The sequence below is a fragment of the Arvicanthis niloticus genome, chromosome 11 (genome assembly GCF_011762505.2).
Source record: "Arvicanthis niloticus isolate mArvNil1 chromosome 11, mArvNil1.pat.X, whole genome shotgun sequence".
NCBI classification, from domain to species: domain Eukaryota; kingdom Metazoa; phylum Chordata; class Mammalia; order Rodentia; family Muridae; genus Arvicanthis; species Arvicanthis niloticus.
The window spans coordinates 56,495,411-56,519,285 of NC_047668.1; the positions used below are offsets into that span (position 1 = coordinate 56,495,411).

The following is a 23,875-nucleotide window of genomic DNA, read 5'->3' on the forward strand; positions in this document are numbered from 1 at the left end:
GGCCAGAAGAGGGCATTAGAATGCCTTAGAGCTGACATTAAAAGGCTTTTGTAAATCACCAAACAAGGGTGCTGAGATTCAAACTCAGTCCTCAGGATTGAGCAGGAAGCACTCTTAACCACTGAGCCATCTCTCTAGCCCCTCAGAAAAGCTTCCTCAAGGTGAGAGTCATTTCTGAGTGCTAAGCTAAGTATGCTTGGAAAATGAACACTTAATACTGTTTTCCAGGCAGAATAAACTAAAGCAAATATCTCATTGGAAAGGTATATTTCTAGCTGGGTGCTGATTACCACATCCCTTTAATCCCAGCACTTGGGAGGCAAAGGCAGGAGGGTTTCTGAGTTTGAGGCAAGCCTGGTTTACAAGATTTCCAAGTATAGCAAGAGTTCCAGGATAGCCAGGGCTATACAGAGAAACCCTGTCACAAAAGAACAAAGAAACAAACAAACAAAAAAAAACCAAACAATTTTTGAATGGCTGCCCATACTTAAATAAATAGCCCATCATTGTAGGTGACCTCTTCGAGGCACCTGGTCTGACACCTCAAACTGAATTACCACAGGAAAAACGGTTTCAACTCCATCAGGCCCCAGGCTGTTATTTTTTAGGTCTTCCTTTTAAGATAGCCCTTGGTTAAGTTCACCACTACATGTTTCCTAACAAATGGTTCATTATTGCTGGAGGAATTAGATACAGGTAAGGAGTCTTAAAATGTGCATTCTACATATCCTGTGGCTCAGAGTTATCTTTTGACTTGGGGTGAGGTGGGGAAGAGTTCAAGCATCACAGTTACCTGTTTCTTTCTCTCTTGTATTACTCCTCTCTTGTATACCTCAAATGCCAGGTACGATGCTGCCCCACTGTCACAGACCTCTCCTATGCTCCTGTTCAGTCCTCCTGATCACTGCTTTAGCACTAAGAACATTTGATAAAACACTTGAGTCAGTTACTCTTTGTTGTTTTTGAGTTTGTAATTTCTTTTTCTCTGCTGAAAATTAGGATCTGTTGTCCCTTTTTCTATAAATTAATCATCATCTCCAAGGCATCCACTGTTCTCTGAAAGGGGGCGATGTGTGCATGTCTATCCATGTATTTTGATTGTAGATTACATAACTTTTTAGAAACTCAGATATTACTGTATTTGACCTTGGGCACTATTGTGAACTCTCGATCCCGTTCTTCTAAAGAGTGCTTTATCAGCCCGCCGGCAGTGGTGGCGAACGCCTTTAATCCCAGCACTTGGGAGGCAGAGGCAGGCGGATTTCTGAGTTTGAGGCTAGCCTGGTCTACAGAGTGAGTTCCAGGACAGCCAGGGCTACACAGAGAAACCCTGTCTCGAAAAACCAAAAAGAGTGCTTTATCTATTAACCTTGACACTGAAATTATTTAAGTTGTCAGTTTCCATTTGCAATTTTAAAATTCTACCCTCAAACAGCATTTTTTTGTGTGTGAATTCTTTGCTCTTTCAGTTTTTTGATTTGGTTTCTGAAACAGGTCTACTGTGTAACCCTCCCTGGCTGGCCTGGAACTGGCCTGGTCAGTCCTTCTCTTGGGCCACCCAAAACCATCATAAAATGCAGGTATTTATATTGATTCATAACAGTGGCAAAATTACAGGTATGAAGTAGCTATGAAAATAGTTTTATGGTTGGGGGTCAGCACAACCTGAGGAACTGCATTAAAGGGTGATGGTTGGGGGTCAGCACAACCTGAGCAACTGCATTAAAGGGTGATGGTTGGGGGTCAGCACAACCTGAGCAACTGCATTAAAGGGTGATGGTTGGGGTCAGCACAACCTGAGGAACTGCATTAACAGGTGATGGTTGGGGTCAGCACAACCTGAGCAACTGCATTAAAGGGTGATGGTTGGGGGTCAGCACAACCTGAGCAACTGCATTAAAGGGTGATGGTTGGGGTCAGCACAACCTGAGCAACTGCATTAAAGGGTGATGGTTGGGGGTCAGCACAACCTGAGCAACTGCATTAAAGGGTGATGGTTGGGGTCAGCACAACCTGAGGAACTGCATTAACAGGTGATGGTTGGGGTCAGCACAACCTGAGCAACTGCATTAAAGGGTGACAGCATCAGGAAGAGTATGACCCACTGTTCTATGTAGAACATGCTGGCTTCAGAAGTCATCCACTTTTCCTCCAGGGTGCAGGAATTAAAAAGACTTCTCGGTCACCACAGGCCTGTCTGTTTTGTGAGACAGGGTCTAATTAGCTCAGGCTGCAATGGAGAGTCTATGTAGCATAGTTGGCCTTGAATTCGGAGTCCTCATTCAGCCACACAAGGGCTGGAGTACAGGAGTGCTCCCTTTGGTCAGCCCTTTAGACTTGGCTATCTGCTGGGTTCCTTTGAATATCCTGCTAGATGGAAAATTTTGGAAAGTAGGATTTGAAAGGAGTCTGCAAGTGACAGAGACCAACTTATTCAATACCTTTCGTAGACTTCCTTTCTCGTTTCCACGGGCTTCAGAGGCCTGATTCACCTCTGGACTTGTCGGCTGTGTTCTGCTTGAATTTCATTTTCAAATGAACTGTACAAGCTAGAAACTGAACATACCAGAGCTCTACAAACAAGAGTTTGCGTCCCTTATAACTGCTCTGGGTTGCTATCCAGAACCTTCTATCCACTGCTTTGCATATTCTGGGCAGAGTTTATTGGCACAAGAGTTACAAAATACTCCATGAAATTACCAACCCTGAAATATCAAACATTCAAACTATAAAAATTAAGGCAAAACAAAGTTTGTCATTTATTTACAATAAAACCCCACTTTATGTAGCTGTACGCACCCTTTAAGTCATTTGTTTTGCAAAAGTAAAGGTAATAAGATTAAAACTGAGACAGACATTTAAAAGAAAATCTGACTGAAGAAAATGAAAAGCAAACTGTTTAGTTCATTCTATCAAAGAATTAGCTTTTGTATGATATATAAACAATTTTACAGTATAAACAAATAATGCCATATATATTTAACTTAAAATTCTGTTTGTCCTGTTAAACACAAAGAAACAAAAATAAATTTAATGAGCATCTAGCTCAGAAAAGCTTTGTAGCCCCAGCGGATCTGGAAAGATTGTATCGAGTCTTTCCTTTGGCTCAGTTAGGCGATCAGTAAGTTCACCGAGCTTACAGGGACTCTGTCATGTTAACATGAAGAACTGCCAATCCTTATTATTTAAACACTATCTTCAACAGTAAACGGAGCTCAACATAAATTCTAAAATTAAGATTAATTAAAATCTAATGTTAATTTGAAAAACCCCAGGAACTTATATCTGAAAAAGAGCACACCTCCTGGTGTGAGGTACACACCTGCATCCCCAGCCCTTGGGAGATGCAGGCATGAAGATCAGTTAAGGTATTTATAGGCTCCCCATTGAGTTCTAGGCTCCATGAAACCCTATCTTAAAAGACAATAACAAAATGGCCTACAATATATATGGAGCATCACAGAAAACGTTGTCTAACAGTAGCTGAACTGCCAACCTGATGAACAAAGGTGCTTCTCTACAGTGACGGACAGTCACATAGTAATATCTCTGACTCGGATTTTAGGTTAACTTGTATCTTTTAGACATTTAAAAGTTTTGTGACTCCCTCAAATCTGTCCTGAGAGAATCATGAATTAACCATGATTTTAAAGGCTCTTCTATTTAAATGCCGAGCTGAAACCCATCTTAATACATAGTGAGAATGTTATTGTCCTCTCCTAGATGAAAACAGTACAGTTTTAGAGCTACTGTAGATGTTTGGGCTAAGACTATTGCAGTTCTTCTCACTATCATCACAGGGTGGCATCAGTTTTTTATAACTGACACATTAACATCTGAGACCTTAAAAAGATACTGCCCAGAACAAAAATTATGCACAGCTTTGGTTTAAATTTGTTTTCTTATTGATCGAAACTTCATTTTTATGATCCAGTGATGTCTAAAATCATGATTAAGTGACATGATTTAAATCACAGCTTAAAAACAGCATATGATTCTAAAAAATAATCCATCTTCTATGTTTAAATAAAAAATCTTTAACGAGAAAGGATAAAATTGAGGATGTATGTCTTTACCATAAAATTTTTATCTGGGGGGAAAGGGCAAGTGTTTTAGTATGTCTTCTCAAACATGTTTCTTACATGAAAAGTTGGTGTTACTACCACAAAATTATACTTTCTACCTATGAAATTTTACATAGCATCATTTAAGCACCAAAGAAAAATTCTGTAAACAAACTTTTAACCAGTAAACTAATGGCAAATATCTATTTGCCTTTATACATTTCTTAAAAGGCCTCACATGAGCCTCTACTTCCTATAATGCATTTTATAATAAAAGTCCAGCTGTATTTATACAAACACCACAGAATTACTGTACATTTTATGGAGACAAAAGGTAGACCAACAGACTAGCGCTTTTTAGTTACAAAGTAAGCACAAGAAACCTATAAAATATATGCCGTGTAGAAAAATTCGGTATTTTAAGTTTCATGGAAGGGATAATTAGTAAAAGGTGGTAGTGCCACTGGCATCTATCTGTTACCTGTAAACAGTAAGAAAGTGATAATCAATACATTAGAAATGTCTTAGCTCCTAATAAGTCCCTTCTCTCACACTGGTGCCTCAATTTATAGGTTAAAACCGGCTCTCTAAAATATTATAACAACTTCAACAAAAAATGAATTCGAGATGGATTAAGTTCAGTCTACAGTGGATTTCTGTCATATTAGAAAAAAATACTGCAGGGCCAATGAGGACTGATGCACATGTTACACAATAGAGTGACTCAAATTTTCAAACCTCGGCTGCGCCACATTTTCTCTGTTGCTATTAAATTGCTTTCTAAACTGTTTGGCAGCCAGGCAATAAAACAGAAAAACAAAATGTGAAAAGAACACATTAAGTGTTTAATGTTTGTATATCTAGGTGGAAAAAAGCCTCAGTATAGCTCTTACTGCAGATGGGAAGATTCCCATTTGGCACACGAGTTGGTAAGAAAGCAGGAAAGAACTCTGAGCACTTGGTATTCCAATCTTAGGGCGCTATGGGGACAGTAGGAAAGGAAACCAGAAGGTAAGACTACTGCAGGGAAAACACTAGGAGTCAGACAACAGAGGGCTCTTGTGTCTTCTACCATCCACTGTTTCTGCAATACTTTCATCTGAACACACTATACAAATTATTATTTACATAATGATTATTATCAGTAGTGAATCAGAATCTGTTTTTGCTGTGCTCTAACAGTGCCTACTGAGAAAACCATCACCATCACGCAAGGAGGCCTTAAACAAAAATTCTATTCATATTGCATATTTTATTTAAGTCTGTCTTTTTGTTCCTCTTCAAGTTTGGTGCACAAAAATGAAAACTCTAAAAAGTTCTGTAAACGAAGTCTGGGTTCTTGCAGCTGAAGCTCTCATTTCTTGTTAAGTACAGTGTTCTGTGGGCTTACGAAGGCATTCATTCCTTAAACAGTGGTGTCTCCAAAGTCCTTGTTCCAGCGTATGTATGCTTCTAAGGTTTGAGGACTCACACTGCGTTTTATCTTTTTTAAGGATTCTGTGAAGTCAGATAATCGAATATTTCTCATCTAGATTTAAAAAAAATTGATACAGAAATGATGAGCACATATACGGTGGACAATGGTTAAATTGTTAATTTTATAACAGATACAGACTTATTCTTTGAAAATCATACTAATCATTTAAATGTATTTTATATTACATGTTGAGCAAGGTTGCTATACAAGATATCTTATACACGTGTATACCACTGTACATAATCTTATTACTTGTATTTAGATTCATAAATACTAACAATTCAAAGCATATTTTTTCCTCGCCAAAAAAATACATTAGAGAAAAATCTGACAAAATACAAATGGAAAAATTACTTAATTCTCCCACTAAGAAGTATAACTATAGCGATCTGAATAAGAATGGCCTCTGTACAGATGTTCACATGTCTCCATCAGTCAAAGATAGTTGATATATCTAGGTTGGGTATTGGGTTACATTTCTGATTGAGCATTACCAAACTTATAAAGCCTTTGATTAAGATTTAAAAAAAAATTGTATAAAAGCAAAAAGGAAAAGAGGGCATGGGATAGGGGCTTTCTAGGGAGGGAAAATGGGGAAAGGGAATGGCATCTGAAATGTAAATAAAATATCCAATAAAAAAATAAATAAATAAAATAAAATAAAACAAAAAAAGAGAATGGCCTCTGTAGGCTCACAGATTTGAATGCTTGATGTGAAGTTGGTGACGTTGACAAGGGTTAGGCGGTGTGACCTTGTTGGAGGAGTCAGCTCTCAGCTACTGCTTCAGTATCATGTTCAGTATCAGGTATAACTACCTGCCTGTTGCCATACTGCTCACAGTTGCTAATTTTCTAAGCTACCCTGGTTATAGTGGTTTCTTTACAATAAAAAGGTAAATAAGACAACCACTAAAACTTACTTTACTTCTACTTATTCTCTTCATAGTTTCCTAAGATTGCATACTGGTCACCTTTTATTTACAATAATCATATTTGTTAACTCTGTGCCAGGTTTGTCACGAAAAGGGGTTGGTAACAATAAACATGAGACTTTAAAGGAAATGCCTTTTAAACAGCATGTGAGATGCTTGCCTGTACAAATAACTTCCTCCTACTTACAATGCCAAGGGCCAAACACAACACCTTATAAATGTTAGGCAAGCATTCTATCACTGAGGTACATCCCCAGCAACATTCACGTGTTCTCCTAATAAATTAAATCAAGTTTCTTATAACTTATTAGTACTTACATAACTTGATGAGAGAAAATGACTGTGCATTTTTAAACTATTACCATAAAATCATCGTAAGTGATTTTACAGGCCTTATATTTTGAAATGAAACAACGTTAAAATTCTCTTGTTTCTAATTAACAGACTAGAAAAAAAAAATGATGAGTTTTAGGGGATCCAAATGAAAACAAAGTAGTAATAAAGTAGCATGTACCTCACTGGCAGACATATTCTTCACCTGCTCTGGTTTCAGTTCTGTAAAACATAAGTCACACACTTAAAAAAACATTTTGAAGTTCAAGTTTCTTATTGGCAAATGTGAGTACAATGATCTAATGGTACCTATGTAATACAAATCCTTAAAGTCAAAAAGAGAACACACAAAACTTACAAATGCTTTCAAAAGAATACTACTCTGGCTAGGCAGTGGTAGCACACACTTTAATCCCACCACTTTGAGTCACCTTTCCAGCTGCTAGATTTTTTTTTTAATTAGAAATTTTGTTTTCTTCATAACTACACTTTTCTAATTACTAAATTTCTGTAACATACAAAGGAGACCGAGGCTGTGGCTCAGCGGCAGATTATCCCAGCATGCATGAGCCTTACATGTTACAGATGTTTGAGAGCCACCATATGGGTGTTGGAAATTGAACCTGGGTCCTATTGAAAAGCACCAAAGTGCTCTTAACCACTGAGCCATTCCTCTAGCCTCTACTTCCCAGTTCTATTTTTGACTAAAAACAAAAGTCTCATCCACTGTTCAGTTGGTGCTTTGAAAGCAGCATGGAGGCTGAAACAAATAAATCAGCAACCCAAATCCGATCAGTTACCATCTCCCTGGAGCATCACTGCTTGTAAGTAATGTTCCGATCAGTAAAGAAGGAACACCAGGGGGCTGGCTTTATTTTTCTGGCATCCATTGTATGTACACCATGCAACACTTGTTGAGAAGCCAACTGAGACTGACCCTTTGGATAACTGCCTCTAGGAGGTGGAGGTATCTCCATTGTGATGGTTTCCAGCCTTCAGGGTCTTATTCCTGAGAGACTGAAAGAATGAATGTGCTGAGGCAAGACCAGTCCCTCAGTTTTTTGGGGGGGTGGGCGGTTCTCACTTTGAGGAGTTTGAAGAGATGAAGGTATTTCTGTCTTTGAGGACCCTCCACCCCGTGGGGGCTTGTCTTTGGGAGGTTAAGAGGTATCTCTTACACAAATGTGGGGTTCCTGACAAGGACTGGGAATCAGTATAGGACCAAGACTTGGGCTTGGTAACATATCTGTGGTATCGCATTTGCCTACATATACTATGTTTTTGGGGTTTTGTAATTTTTTGGGACAGAGTTTCTCCGTGTATCCCTGGCTGTCCTGGAATTCACCCGTAGACTAGGCTGGCTTCAAACCTGGGAATCCATCTGCTTCTGCCTCCTGAGTGCTGGTATTAAACGTGTGCACCACTACCGCCTGGAGATACACACAAACACACACACACACACACACACACACACACACACACACACACACACACGTGCGCGCACGCACACAGTCTTAATCTCAGTGTTCTTAAGAACTTCCCTTGCTCCCTTGGATTCCACACAGCCAGCTTTAGTGTTTCTGTTTTTTCCATTTATTCTCAATATGTTATTTTTGGTATGTACATGTGAGCCATCATACACGTGTGTGGGTGCCAACTGTGCACTCAGGTCTTCTGCACAGGATGTCTGGTGTCACCTTTTATTGCTCTTTGCCTTATTCCTTAAAGACAGGCCCTTGGGGGCTAGAGAAGTAACAGCACTTGCTACACAGCCATGAAGCCTGAAGTTCAGATCCCAGCACCTTGTGCATGCACTCTGCTCCAAGGAAGCTGGGCACTAAGAGAATTGCTAGGGTTTGCAGACTTCTAGCCTTGTTACAAGAACCTAGTTCAGAGAGTCATGCTACCTCAGATTAATACCCAGGGAATGATAGACCAGGGTGCCTCACTCCCTCTTCTGGCCTCTTTACTTATACAAAAGCATGGTCTCTCTCTCTCTGTCTCTTTCTCTCTCTCTCTCTCTCTCTCTCTCTCTCTCTCTCTCTCTCTCTCTCTCTCTCTCTCTCTCTCTCTCTCTCAGTAAATACATAAATCTAAGCCACCAGCAGCAACATAAAACAAGCTACCTCACTGACCTAGAACTCACTACTGGCTAAGCTAGCTGGGTAGCTAAACTCTGGGAAATGTTCCCCAGTCCTGTGGAATCATGTCTATTTTTATATGTGCATGTTGGAGATTCAAACACAGGAGGATTTTATTTTGCATAGCAAGGTTTTAACCTGAGTCACCTCTTAGCCCTTAGGCTTCTTTTGTTGTAGGTGTTGATTGTTTATAGTACTAGGGACTGAACCAGGGCTTTGGACATGACAGGCAATACACAGTCAGTGTGCTGTACCCTGATGCTCTCTCTTTTACATTGCAGCAAGCCTTCATCTCACTCTGTAGTCTGTGTTGGCCTTGCACTTGTTACCTAGATCAGCTTCCTAAATAGTTGGGATTACAAGCCTGTGCCAGTGTGCCTTCTTATTAATAGGTTTTTAGAACTTCAGAATACTGAGTCTAAAATTCTGTTTTAAAGTCTTTCATTTTACTTCTGTTTTATGTATGGGTGTTTTGTCTACATGTATATCTGTTTACCAGATAAGGGCTTGGTGCCTGCAAAGGCTAGCAGAGCATGTTGGATCCCTAAAACTGCAGTGTCAGATGGAGGGTGCTGTACAAGTCAAGTGCAGATGCTCCAGAGGGTAGAGACATTATACCTCCTGGAGCTGGAGTTACAGGTAGTTCTGAGTTGCCTGTCACTGGGGCTGAGAACTGAACTCAGGTTTTCTTAATAGTCGAGTCACCTAGCCAACCTTGTTTTATGTTTTTAAAGATTGTTAATAAAGAAAAGATGAAAAACATGCAACAGAGAACATATGTTTTCCAGAAAACCTAAACTATTTACTTTGATATGTTTCACAAAAAATGTCTTCTGACCTTTGGTCTAGACATTGTTTTGTATCAGGCTTTTCAGTGATACAATGTAACTCTGTAAAAACATTTTATGTCCCTGCACTGGTGTTTGGCCTGTATATATGTCTATGTCAGATCCCCTGGTATTGGTGTTACACAGTTGTGAGCTGCCATGTGGATGCTGAGAATTGAAGCCAGGTCCTCTACAGAGTACCCAGTGCTCCCAACTGCTGAGCCATCTCTTCAGCTTCTCTCCATTTCTTTTATACTGATGATGACTTAGTGGTCAAGGGAGTTCAAGTCCTAGCAACCACATGACAACTCACAATTGGCTGTAAACTCAGTTCTAGGGTATCTGTTTCCTTCTTTTGATCTCTGTGAGCACTGCATGTATATGGTGAGATATATATGCGCATGCAAAATAAAAACATAAAATGTAAAACTATGTATCTCTCAAGACACTGAACATGAAGCTTTGAATGGCTGCACACTCACCTCGGATAGGACCCAGTGCTGCATCCTTCGCCAAAGCTGTCAGATCACTTCCAGAGTATCCATCAGTCATTCTGCAGAGTGGAAGCAAGACATAACACATTATCTTCTCTGCAGATTAAAACTTCCCTTCAGTCCTACACCTCATAAGATATAGGCAGAAGGATCAGAAGCCCGAGGCTAACCTGACTATATAGTAAGAGAAATAAAAAGTTCCGGCAGAAGGAGCACACAATAATCTTTACACAACAAGTATACACTAGTTTCAGTTTATAAGAAAGCTAACAGTTAAGTAGTTTTGTTTTTCATTCTTTTAAAAATATATTTATTTTATGTGTATGTGTGCCTGGTTTCATGTATGCATTCAGCTGTGTGACTGTTACCCACAGAGGCCAGAAAGGGGCACTGGATCTCTCAGAGCTGGAGTTAGCTTACAGATAGTTGTGAGCAACCCTATGTAGGTGCTTCAGGGAACTGAACCTAGGATTTGTGCAAGAGCAGCCAGTGTTCCTAGTTGCAGAGCCATCACTCCAGTGTCAAGGTTTAACTTTTTAAGGGCACAGAAAGGCCCGTTTATAACAAGGACACAGTCTAATGCTTGCTCCTTATCATACCTAGTTTTCAGCATTAGAGAACCATTCCCTCATGCCAGTCCAACCCGGAGCCTACAATACATCCAAACACAGCTACGAAGGAGGCCCAACACACTTACAGATGACTAAGTCATATGCAATGGCAGAAGAGTAAGACACCTCTACATTAGAATAAGGTATGCTGTCTTAGTTTGGGTTTTACTGCTGTAAACAGAAACCATGACCAAGGCAACTCTCATAAGGACAACATTTAATTGGGCTGGCTTACAGGTTCAGAGGTTCAGTCTATTATCATCAAGGCAGGAGCATGGCAGCATCCGGGCAGGCATGGGCCTGGAGGAGCTGGGAGTTCCACCTCTTGTTCTGAAGGCAGCTGGGAGAAGACTGACTTCCAGAAAACTAAGATGAGGGTCTCAAAGCTTACACTCACGGTGACACACCTACTCCAACAAGGCTATTCCTCCTAATAGTGCCACTCCCTGGGCCAAGCATATACAAAACATCACGTACTCTGAGGCAGGTCACATTAAATTATAAACATATCACTTGGAAAGGTCAAATTTCTAAGACATTAGTATCCAATCAATACCATAACCAGTTACTTTTTTTTTTTTAAAAGGAGGGCTTGTTATGTAGACTCCTGGTAGCCTCTATCTCCCAAGTGCTGGGATTAAAGGAGCGCACTACCATGTCTAGCCACAATTACTTATTTGGTAAGTTATTTAGTCTCTTTACTGGCAAAGAGCACTCCCTTAGTGAGGTAGAACCTAAAAAGGTGTATTTCTTTAAATAAGAATAGAAAAAAAAAAGAAGTATTTGGCATAGAAGATAGTTGTACAAAGGAGGCCCACTGAGAAGGATGCCTCAGCAGATAGGGTTGCCAACAGATGCTCCTTTTTATGGGTACCTAAGAATGAGGATGATGAAGATAAGGATAATGATGATTTTTTTTTTTTTTTTTTTTTGATTTTCGAGACAGGGTTTCTCTGTGTAGCCCTGGCCGTCCTGGAACTCACTCTGTAAACCTGTAGACCAGGCTGGCCTCGAACTCAGAAATCCGCCTGCCTCTGCCTTCCAAGTGCTGGGATTAAAGGCGTGCGCCACCACCGCCCAACGACGACGATGATGATTATTTATGTTTTTCAAGACAGTTTCTCTGTGTAGCTTTGGCTGTCCTGGAATCAATTATGTAGACCAGGCTGGCCTAAAACTCAAAAGATCCACCAACCTCTGCCTCCTGAGTGCTGGGATTAAAGGTGTAGACTGCCACTGCCAGCCAAGAACTAGGTATTCTTATGAAATTACTACTCAACTACTTAAGTTTTGAGGGTTTTTTTTCTAATAGTATGGGTGTTTTGCTTGGATGGATGGATGGATGGCACAAATGTGCCATAGGGAGCCAGAAGAGGGCATCAGATCCCATGGGCCTGGAATGTAGATGGTTGTGGCTGCCATCTGAGTACCGTGAATCAAACCCAGGTTCTCTGGGAGAGCAGAGACTCCCTTTAAAATCTGAACAGGTGCTTCCTTAAGAGGGAATGACAGAGAAAAGACCTGCCTCAGAGACACAGTCATGCAGAGAACCTACATGAGGAGTCTCTCAGATATCTCCAGGACAAAGGCTTTATCTCACTTTTTAGTAGGTCTTGAGGGAGTCGTGGGAAGTTTAACATCACATGATGTTATTCAACAAAGCATGTATGATGAAGAGCACTGAAGAGTCAGATATCATGAAGAACTGTCAGGTCATAGCAGAGACAGCATCTAACTGTTTTCTCAGGGAATGCTGCAGGGAGGTGTGACCTGGTACTTTTAAGTTGTGGAAATTCTAAGAGTGATCACTGTCCTAATGGCCTGTGCTCTAACACCACTGACTAATCCTCATCTTGCTTTGTTTAAAACAAACTGTTTTAATTTAACTTTATGTGTTTTGTCTGCATGTATGTGTGTTCACCAGCTGCATGACTATTGTCCACAGAGGATAAAAGGACACTGGATTGCCTGGACCTGCAGCTCAGACATCTGAGAGCCACCAGTGGGTGCTGAGCATTTCCCCAGCCCCACATAAAAAGTTTCTGATGGAGGCAGAATAGAGACCAATCTCTGGCCTTCACTGCAAAACACTGCAGTAAGAGCTGTTATTCTAATGGTTTTTTGTTTGTTTGGTTTTGTTTTTGTTTTTCGAGACAGGGTTTCTCTTTATAGCCTTGGCTGTCCTGGAACTCACTCTGTAGACCAGGCTGGCCTTGAACTCAGAAATCCGCCTGCCTCTGCCTCCCAAGTGCTGGAATTAAAGGCGTGCGCCACCACTGCCCGGCTTGTTATTCCAATGTTAACAGCTCTTTTTGGTTTTGAGACAGGGTCTCTTATATGTAGCATAAGTTGGCTTTAAAATCATGATTTTCCTGCCTCTACCTCCCGAGTGCCTAGAAAAACAATGTGTGACACGGCACTGAGCTTCAACACTGTGTTTACAAGTATGTTTTCTGACGACGTTACAAGAGAGCCCACTTCATATAAAAGAGCAAGTATATACGAGTGTATCTGTGTTGGTCTCAACCGATGAGGGGATTTTACTTTTCAAATTATTTTAATAGCATGTATAAACTTCATTCATAGAAAGAATATAATATTGTCATTAGCTATTTAGTACAGGTCTGGTAGACAGAAATTTTATTATTAGGAAGAAAATAAAGGAAGTAAATGATAAGGAAAAAAAGTTTTCTGTTAAAATGAACTGTACATTTCAAGTAAGGTTGTGTTAACATTTGTTTTGTTTTTTAAGACAATATTTCTCCTTGTAGCCATGGCTGTCCTGGAACTAGAGCTATAGACCAGGCTGGACCTGAACTCACAGAGATCTGCCTGCCTCTGCCTCCCAGTTGGGATTAAATGTATGTATCACCATCGCCATGGTCTATTTATACAACATTTCATATTAGCTTATTTTAAACAGCACAGAAAGAAAAATCTTTACAAATGAAACAGATGCCATAAGACAATGAATCAGATGAATGAAACTACTTACCTAGCAAGCTGTGCAAGTTCTTTTTGGGTCAGTGGACTTCCTTGTTTACATAACAGGTTTTTAAGTAGAAGTAGTCTTGTCTGGAAATAAATATTAAAGGATTATAACAGAATTATAAAATCTGACCTGTGTTATTTACTACACTAAGAATTAGCCTAATGTAATATGCTAGAATCAGTTCCTGATTGTTACCTTGGATCCAACTTGTGCCTGTTAAATATAATGAAATGTAACGCTCCCTTGGAGCGGCTGGTATTACTAGCAAGGATACTAAAGGCCTGAACTAGAAAACTACAAATTTTAAAAAAGATTTATTTATTTTTACTTTGTATGTATGAGTATTTCTCTAAATGTATATATGTGTACAGTATATGTGTCTTGTTCCCACAGAAGCCAAAGAAGGGTATCTGATTCTCTCAAACTGGAATTGCAGTAGGCTGTGAGCTGCCATGTGGGTTCTGGGAACCAAGCCCATTTGGCAAGAGTAGCAAGTGATCTTTCCAGCTCCAAGAAACAAAATGTTTTTAAAAAAGGTTAGTGACGTATGATTTTATATAGCAAAGATTCTATCCATTATAGTTATATAATTCAAATAACTTTTAATTATATAGAATTGTGAAACCATTGCCACATTAAAGCTTTAGAGCATTTGTCACCCCTGAAGTTCACCCATGCAGTTTGTAATTAATCTCCACTTCTACCTCCTTTCCTCTCTAACCACTGATCTGACTGTATTTCTAGAAATCTGTCTTTTTAAAATGTTTAATTTAAAAGGAATAAAATCAGGGCTGGAGAGATGACTCAGTGGTGAAGACTGCTGGCTGCTCTTCCAGAAGACCCAGGTTCTATTCCCAGCACCCACATGGCAGCTCACAATCATCTGCAATTCCAGTTGCAGGAAATCTGATCTTTTCTTCTAGCCTGTCTGGGGCTCAAGTACACTCATGGTGCACAGACACACAACAGACAAAATACCTATTTTAAAGGTATGTATCACCTTTTAATATACATACATTTTAAAGAAAAATAAGTAAATAAAATAATAAAATAAATAAAATCACACATAACTAGCTTGCATATGGCCCTTCTCACTTACTGTTTTAGAGGTTTGCTCATATTTCTGATGTAATATGTATGCTGATGAGTGTTTTCAAACTTAGGACCCTACACATGCTGGGCAAGTACTCGATTTCTGAGCTACATCCCAAGCCATAGATAATTAAATAGAAAATTTCTGAGCTAAATTATACTCATTTTGTTCATTAAGCAGCTGGTGAACTTCATATTTTGCGCGCTGAAGGTATTAAGACAGCTGCTCTAATATTTTTGAGCATGTCTCCCTCCTATGAGGAAGTTTCCATTTCTCTTGAGTTAATATTCGTTAATATTCAGATATTGCTGGATCTTATTTAAGTTTATGGTTATTGGTTTTTTTTTTTTTTCTTTCCAGTTTTCAAACTGTTTCTCGGTGTAGCCCCGTCCTGGAACTCACTCTATAGACCAGGCTGGCCTCAAACTCACAGAGACCCTCTTGTCTCTGCTTCGAAAGTGCTGGGATTAAAGGCATGTACCACCACCCAGCATAGTTATGGTTTTAAGAAATTGACAAGCTTTCTTTTTCTTTTAAAATTTATTTTCATCTTGCATGTATGTATATATGTGTACCACATATATGCACTGCCTGTGGAGGCCAGAAGATGTTGAATCTCCTGGAACTGGAGTCACAGTTGAAAGCCACCCATGAGTTCAGGGAATTGAGCACTGTTCCTCTGGAAGAACAGTCAGTGAGTATTCTTAACTGTGGAGCCATCTCTCCAACCCCAACAGACTGTTTTCAAAATGTCTACACCACAGAATTACAAAACACAATACTGTCAGGATGGTACTTGTCTTTACTTTAGTAAAAAGTTGAAATATAAATATACATACCTCCTCATTTGGTAACGACACATATACCCGTTTAATGAAACGCCTAAAAACGAATCAAATTAGAAATATAAGTTAGCTGGGCAGTGGTGGCGCATGCCTTTAATCCCAGCACCTGTGAGGCAGAGGCAGGCAGATTTCTGAGTTCGAGGCCAGCCTGGTCTACAGAGTGAGTTCCAGGATAGCCAGGGCTATACAGAGAAACCCTGTCTCGAAAAACCAAAAAAAGTTATCGGTAACTCAGCTCAAAAACAACTGACAGGAAAAAAAGCTGTAAGTATAATCTATAAGGTAACTGATATTGGTTATTAATATCAAAAGATATCTGTACTTCTTTTAGAGCAGTGGTTCACCTGCAATTGAACCAATGGCCTCACGAATACTAGATAACCCCTTTTTTGCTGATTTAATCCCTTGGCAGGCCCTCTTTCTGTATCTTAAGACATATTTTCAAAAAGTTGCCCAGGTTGGCACTGACCTAGTCTGAAGTAAAGGCAGGCCTTGAACTCTTGCCTCAGCCTTCCAAGTACCTTGGATCATAAGGCTGAGTCTCCAGGCTTGGCTGTTATTTTTTCCTTCTCTCTTAAAAGTCTCTAATTAAACAGATGGTTAAATTAAGTCTATCATTTTACATGTGTATTTTAAAAGCAATGATATTTTAAAACAAGTAATAGCTGACATAACCAGTAGAATAAGGAGCCTTCTGTTTAACTGAATCAGAAAACAACTAAAAAAGAAAGATTACAGAACAGGGCTAGAGAGATGGCTGAATGGTTAAGAGCACCAGCTGTTCTTCCAGTGGCTCCAAGTTCAATTCCCAGCACCCACATGGAGGAATTACTTCCTGTAATTCTAGTTCCAGAAGTTCCTAGACCTCTGGCTTCTGGCTTCCTAGGACACACAGATAACACACCCATACACATAATTTAAAAATAATAGTAGTAAACCTTAAAATATAGTTGTTACATTGTATGCAGTACTTCATTAGGTTTAAATAAAGGCAATTTAAATATAACCCTGATGTAGCCAAGGCCTATCAGCTGTCCAGAGTTGCTCCAGCTGGTGGCAGTACACAGGGCAGACAGTGACCACAACCACCAAACACTTGGGTGGCACTGCATGGTGATACCAGGACCAGAAAATTAAAAAGTACTTGGCGCCAAGACCTTAATTTGACCTTCAACATTATGTGGTAGAAAGAGCCAGCAGATTCTAGAAAGATATCTTCAATTTCCATATGCAAATTCTCATGCTTATACACTCCCCCAGCCCAGGTAAATGTAATTAAAAAAAAGAATGACAGGGAAACTGCACCCATGAAATTTCAATATGACTGCCTAAAACAAGACCTGAAAAATGACACCACCAATTAACATGCAATATGGATGGGAAAACTCTCATAAGGCCCATGCCTAGGTGAAGAGGTACAGGTAATTAAAGTCTGCTGAAACAGGAAGAAACAACCTTCAGGGACAGTGCCCCCTATTATACAATCCTATGCAGTCAACCTGAGACACATACACACAGGAGCAACACCAAGTGAACTCAGCAGGTGCTGTGTGTGTGTAAGAGGCCATGAAAATATGGCTTCAAGAGGTCTACTCTATTAAGAGCCAATCATAGAAACAATGAAGTAATGTTACATATGCCTTGAGAAAAGGAAATCTAGGAACTTAATACTGAGTCAAAGATTTGTTTTCCAGCATGAAGGGTTAAGTTTGTTTAAACATACAAGAGCAGAGAGCATAAATCTTGCTTTGATCAGCTTCCAAACGAAAGACAACAAGATGGTAAGGTGTGCTGCCAGGTGGTGGTGGCGGTGGCATAGGTCTTTAGAAGGCAGAGGTAGGAACTCTGAGTTTGAGGCCAGCCTGGTCTACAGAGTGAGTTCCAGGACAGCCAGGGCCACACAGAGAAACCCTGTCTCGAAAAAAAAAAAAAAAAAAAAAAAAAACCAAAAAACCAAAAAAACAAAACAAAACAAAAAATTATTTATCTAAATGTGGTCTGTAGAGAATAGTTTTAACAACATACTAGGCCTCACCTCATTTATTATAGCTAGCAACACTAGGACAGAAGACAACACACAGAGGAAAATCATTTAGCTTAAAGCTGAGTACAGGGGCTGGAGAGATGGCTCAGCAGTTAAGAGCACTGACTGCTCTACCAGAGGTCCTGAGTTCAATTCCCAGCAACCACATGGTGGCTCACAACCATCTGTAATGGAATCTGATGACCTCTTCTGGTGTGTTTGAAGACAGCTACAGTGTACTCATATACATTAAATAAATAAATAAATAAATAAATAAATAAATAAATAAATAAATCTTAAAAAAAAAAAAAAAGCTGAGTATGGAATATCAGAGGTGAGATTCTGAATATGGAGCACACTCCTTTAGTCCCCATACCCAGGAGGCAGAAGCAGGCAGATCTCTGAGTTCCAGGCCAGCCAAGGAGATAGATGGAAGATGAACACAAAAAATAAATCTGTTATAAGTGCATCTCACTACCTGAGAACAGCTTCATCAAGCTCTTGGGGCCTGTTAGTTGCACCCATTACAAGTACTCTGTCATCTCCAGCAGATTGCACCTGTAAGCCAAAAAGGTTTATCAGTATTTTAGATAAAATAAAGAGGGACATTATACATACATGTATTTATAGTTTAGGTCACTTAATAGAAAAGTATACATATTAAAATACTGCCATAGTTAAAAATATAATCAGGGGTTAGAAAGATGGGTCAAAGGTTAAGAGCAGTTGTTGCTTTTGTAGAAGACTTGATTCAGTCCCCAGCACCTGTCTGGCAGCTCACAGCCACAAGTAACTCCAGTTCCAGGGGATCTTATGCTGGCTCCTGAGCACATAATGGTGCTCAAAAACTCATGCAGGCAAACACACAAGATAAAATAAATAGTTTACATATGTACATATGTGTGTGTTATATATAGGTATAATAACTTACCCCATCAAACTCTATTAAAAACTCTGTCTTTAGCCGTCTACTGGCATCATGTTCCCCTTCTCTTCTTTCACACAGAAGGCTGTCAACTTCATCTAGAAGCAACACAAGGAAGAGTTTAACATGAGTCTAAGCAAGTCAGTTTGATATTCATCTAGTTTGCTACTTACTAGTAATCCTGCTGGGAGCAGGAGAGATAGATGGTTCAGTGGTTAAGAGCACTGGCTGCTTTTCCGAAGGACCCAGCACCCACATGGCAGCTCACAACTGTGTCTAACTCCAGTTTTAGGGGTCTGATCTCCTCACACATACATACAAGCAGTCAAACACCAATGTACATAAAATAAATTATTTTAAAAAAAAATTAAAAATCCTACTGAAGTCATTCTTTAAAACACTGTCCTGAAAACTTACTTACCTATAAAAATTATAGACGGCTGAAGTTCTCGAGCCACAGCAAAAAGAGCTCTCACCAACTTCTCTCCTTCTCCCACCTACACACATAAAATGTAACAATATTGTAGTTTTAAATGATCATAATTTAAAATTTAACTTCATGATCTCATGATATATTACAATGTGTTAGAAAACATACTATTTCCTTTTGCAAACTGAAGTTTAATGAGAACTATTTCACAATCCTACAGTGTACATGGCCAGCCTGGTCTACACAGTGAGTTTCAAAACAGCAGGGCTACACAGAGAAACTCTGTCTCAATAAACAGAAAAAACAAAACACAAACGTAAAACAGAAAAAATCTTATGCCATATCTTGATCTGGAGTCAAAGAGCAGGGAATATTCAATTTATCCCAAGTTCTGTTCTTACACACTAGGTAGCTCTCAGATGGCCATGTTAGGGAGCTAAAGTAGATGTCATAGTATTTACTATAGCCTGAATTATGTTGCCCCCAAACACACTGAATCCCTACCTCTGTTATTTCTGAAGGAGACTCCGTTTGGAAGTAGCATCCATATATATGGTCAAATTCAGCTGAGGTCATTAAAGTCAACTCTACTCTAGTGATGAGACTGTGTTTCTTATAACACTTGGAAATCTGAACTCAGAAGAGATCAGAGTGATACATCTGCAAGCCAAGAACTGCCTTGTTGTCAGTGCTTTGTTGTTCAGTGTTGAACTGCCTTGGTGTCTGATTGTCAGCATACCATCAGAAACTCGGAGAGACATGTTTATTCACTCCTGTGGCTCCCAAAGGGTATTATCACTATTAACATTGAACTTGGAATTCCAGACTCCTAACTATGTATTTCTTTTTTTTTTTAAGATTTATTTTTATTTATATGAGTACACTGCAGCTGTCTTTAGACACACACTAGAAAAGGGCATCAGATCTCATTACAGATGGTTGTGAGGCACCATGTGGTTGCTGGGAATTGAACTCAGGTCCTCCGGCAGACCAGTCAGTGCTCTTAACCACTGAGCCATCTCTTCAGCCCCCTAAATATGTATTTCTACATCCCACTTATTTGTGCAATAAATTTCTGGTATTTGATCCAGCCAATTTATGGCACTTTGTTAAGCTAGGCCTACCAAACTATGAAAGTATTCAACAACATAATTCTAATTTTAAAACAGTTAAAAAGTTCATATAACTGTGTTATATATAACCATGAAGATTGATATTCAATATCCATAAACAACAGTCATAAAACCCACAGAAAAACAATTTTCTGTAATGTTATCATTTTATTTAAAGTAATAGTATTTAAGACAACAATTTAAAAACACAAAAATTTAGGAAAAGAACACTTACGTATTTTGAAGTTAAACTTGCAGCACTTATATTGAAAAAGGTCGCATTAGATTCTGCAGCTACTGCTTTAGCCTTTAAGATCAGAAGAGTAAATATATTAGTTCAATATTCTGAGTGTTTAAAAGATGCCTGTATCAGATCATTAAAGAACCACAACAGAGTCTCTAGAAATGAAAGAAACATGACTCCTAGCATCTGCTATGAGAAAAGACTCCATACTGTGTTTCTTTCAGAGGGGGAGTTAGGGAGGGATTCTCTTCTCTTTGGTAGGAAGATACTGGCCAGGGAAAGTTAAACAGTAACAAAGATTTATTTTTTTCCTATTTGGTTTTGTTGTTTGAGACCACATCTTACTGTATAGCCATGGCTGGCCTGGAACTGACTATGCAGACTAGATCCTCCTGCCTCTGCCTCTTCGGTGCTGGGATTAAGGTGTATGCTACCATGCCTTTAATATCTGTTCTGTTTTTACAAAGCAAAAGAATAATATAGATATAGGTATTCAGATAAAATAAAAAAAAAAAGCCTTTGGCCAAAGGACACTACAAGAAAACCAATAGCATATTAACTAGTCAAGCAAACTTGTTAAGATGGAAAAATTCTAAAAGTTATTAGATAGATCCTCAGTAAAGAACTTCTGCAAAACAAAACCAAAAGCATGCTATTGAGGGTTATACATGGGTTTCCATAAAACTAAAAAACTTAGAAAGTAACCACAACAGTAAGACATAAACAATATGCTTGGAACGATATACAGCTCCTTTCACACGATCCCTAGTATCTCTAGAATCCCCAGCCTCGATGGCACTCTTACCAGCATTGTTTTCCCGTTTCCTGGTGGACCGAAGAGTAACAGGCCTCTGGCAGGAGCTCTGAGCCCTGTGAACAACTTTATAAAACAGGAGTTGGTTACAGCTATGACTCCAGAGAGCTTATACAGACTGGTCAACATATCAAGTATTTATCACTTGCTATCTAAAAACATCTTTTTTTGGGGGGGGGAGGGGGGTGGCATGCAGGAGGGGTGTTTCACTCATAGCCCTGACTTGCCTAAAATTCACATAGCCTGAGTTAGCCTCAAACCAAGAGATCCACCTGATTTTGCCAAATGCTGCGGTAGGTGTGTGCCACCCAACAGGCCTCATGGCTGTTCTCTTTAGCTCTGCAATTGTATGATTCCCTCTGTAACAAGCTGTCTTTAATTAATATTCAGTCTATTGCGTTGCTACTCAGCCTATAAATTATCATCTGTGGCTTGCCCTGTAGCTCATTCTATAAGCCGCAGTATGTTCACCAAGGGACCCTAGCCGGACCTATGACATAAATTTGGTTCATAAAAGACAAATGTTTTCTGTCTCTGTCTTAACTCTCATTTTATGAGTATTAGCAAAAATGTAACTACTGGTTACATTTAAATGTCGAACTGGTGATTTTATAACTTGGAATGATAAGTACTAACTAAGTAGACAAACATGGACATGATGTGGAGAGTCCACAGTCCTGGTTACTAAGAGGCTGAAGGAGAGAGAACTACTAGAGACCATGATTTCAGGACCTTCCTGGACAATATTCTGAAACCTCATCCAGAAAAGAAAAACAAACAAAACAAGTAGAAAGGAAAAAGAAAAGCCTATGAACTGGGAAAGCAATACCCAGGAATAACTTCTAGTTTAGTAGGTGTCCATAAATGATGACCACCACAGAGGACACAAATGACTGAGAACAACAGCCATAGATGCTTTAGACACCCACTGGGCCGGACGTCCATCACAATGTGCCACACAGCCGGACTTCCACTAGCTGTGGAGGAACTAGTCACTAAGACACGACTGTGATCCAGAAATGGGTACTCAAAATGATTTCCTGCAGTATCACTGAGCCACAATATGCTAGTTGACTTTAAAAACTATATAACAATGCCATAGGCAGCAAACCAAACTTTAATTAGTAACTTAAAGATTTCCCATTTCCTTTAATGACTGCAAATATGAGATAAGGCAGATTCCCAATCATTATTCACTGGCCATCTGTTAATATCCTGGCAAATTAGCACATTGAAAAATAGTTACTTGTTCTTCAGACCTAAAGAATTATTTTACCTGAATTTCCCTCTTTGTTCAGTTATTTTAAGTTTAAAGGTTTTTTTGGTTTTGTTTTTAAAGACTGGGTTTCTCTTTATAGTAGCCCTGGCTATGCTGGAACTTACTCTGTAGACAAGGCTGGCCTCGATCTCAGAGATCTGTCTACCTCTGCCACCTAAGTGCTGGGATTAAAAAGTGTGTGCCACCACTTCTGGCAAGTTCAAAGATCTTAACTGTAAATCTTGAGACTAGGATAGGACTGAGTGGTATCCATCTGACTTGCAAGCCTTAGGTTTAACTTAACCCTGGGGGTAGGGAGGGGAAGCAGTTTCTACTATCTCAAATTTTTAATAAAAATTATATCATGACTATCTACTTTTCTCATAAAAGTTAAAAATGGGCTCAGAATATCTTACATTCATTCTCATCTCCTTTAAGAAATTAACAATAACAAATGTAATTCCTTTTTGTGAGGAAGGAGTTAAACAGGTCATGCTATATTATAGCCCAGGCGGGCCCAGAATTCACCATGGAACCCACACTGAGTTCTCAAGCTCCAGATCCCCCTGCTCCCTCAGCTGCATGCCTGGTACATCCCCAGGCTTTAACATATTTTTTTTTTTAACACTGAGCTTGGAATTATTTAATATGAATTAATTATTTGATAACATAATCCTTACCTCAGGCCGAAGAGAAGGAAGAATGACAATCTCTTGCAATGCTTGTTTTGCCAGTTCCTGACCAGCTATATCATCAAATTTAACAGCGGTCCCACTAAGAAATACAAATCAGTTAATTTCACAACAGAAATATTCTTTAGTTACTAAAATGTGGCAGACTGGTCTAACACAGTCACTTTCATGTTAACTAGAAATCTTATTAGCAAAATTCTTCAAAACAACCATAAAGATTAAGTATGAAAGCAAACAAAATGTTTATTATATAACACACATATGTATTTTATAAATAAAAATAAATACAAGCTAAAATGCTTGGCAAACTTACTTGTCAACGATTTCATTCATTATGAGGTTAGCAAGATTGCTGTCCACATTCCTAAAATTTTTCAAGTCTTTCTTTTTCCGAACTGCAGTTGTGGGTGTAGAAGGTTTGTTGGTTCTATTTGGTTTTGGAGTACCCTTGAAGGACACAAAATTTCATGTGAAACAACTTAGGACTTCTCACTCATAAATCACCCTAAATGTTAATAGAAGTTAATAAAAAAACAAGGGAAACTATGAAGCTGTGGAGATGCTGGGT

General features: G+C 39.2%; 1 protein-coding gene across 4 annotated transcripts in view; it reads right to left on the reverse strand.

The window, feature by feature from the left end:
• Nucleotides 1–5,296: 5,296 nt before the first annotated feature.
• The window catches only part of Spast (spastin), a 47,302-nt gene continuing 28,723 nt past the window's right edge, over nucleotides 5,297–23,875 (reverse strand). For all 4 annotated transcript variants that reach the window (XM_034514228.2, XM_034514226.2, XM_034514227.2 and 1 more), the window contains 12 exons: nucleotides 23,621–23,754; nucleotides 23,296–23,389; nucleotides 21,349–21,423; nucleotides 20,535–20,606; nucleotides 19,179–19,254; nucleotides 18,764–18,855; nucleotides 18,311–18,390; nucleotides 15,804–15,846; nucleotides 13,875–13,954; nucleotides 10,257–10,327; nucleotides 6,988–7,028; nucleotides 5,297–5,592 (listed from right to left, as the gene is read on the reverse strand). In XM_034514228.2, coding sequence (XP_034370119.1) covers nucleotides 5,470–5,592; nucleotides 6,988–7,028; nucleotides 10,257–10,327; nucleotides 13,875–13,954; nucleotides 15,804–15,846; nucleotides 18,311–18,390; nucleotides 18,764–18,855; nucleotides 19,179–19,254; nucleotides 20,535–20,606; nucleotides 21,349–21,423; nucleotides 23,296–23,389; nucleotides 23,621–23,754 — 981 coding nt within the window. In that variant the 3' untranslated portion in view covers nucleotides 5,297–5,469. The remainder of the gene's footprint in view (nucleotides 5,593–6,987; nucleotides 7,029–10,256; nucleotides 10,328–13,874; nucleotides 13,955–15,803; nucleotides 15,847–18,310; nucleotides 18,391–18,763; nucleotides 18,856–19,178; nucleotides 19,255–20,534; nucleotides 20,607–21,348; nucleotides 21,424–23,295; nucleotides 23,390–23,620; nucleotides 23,755–23,875) is intronic.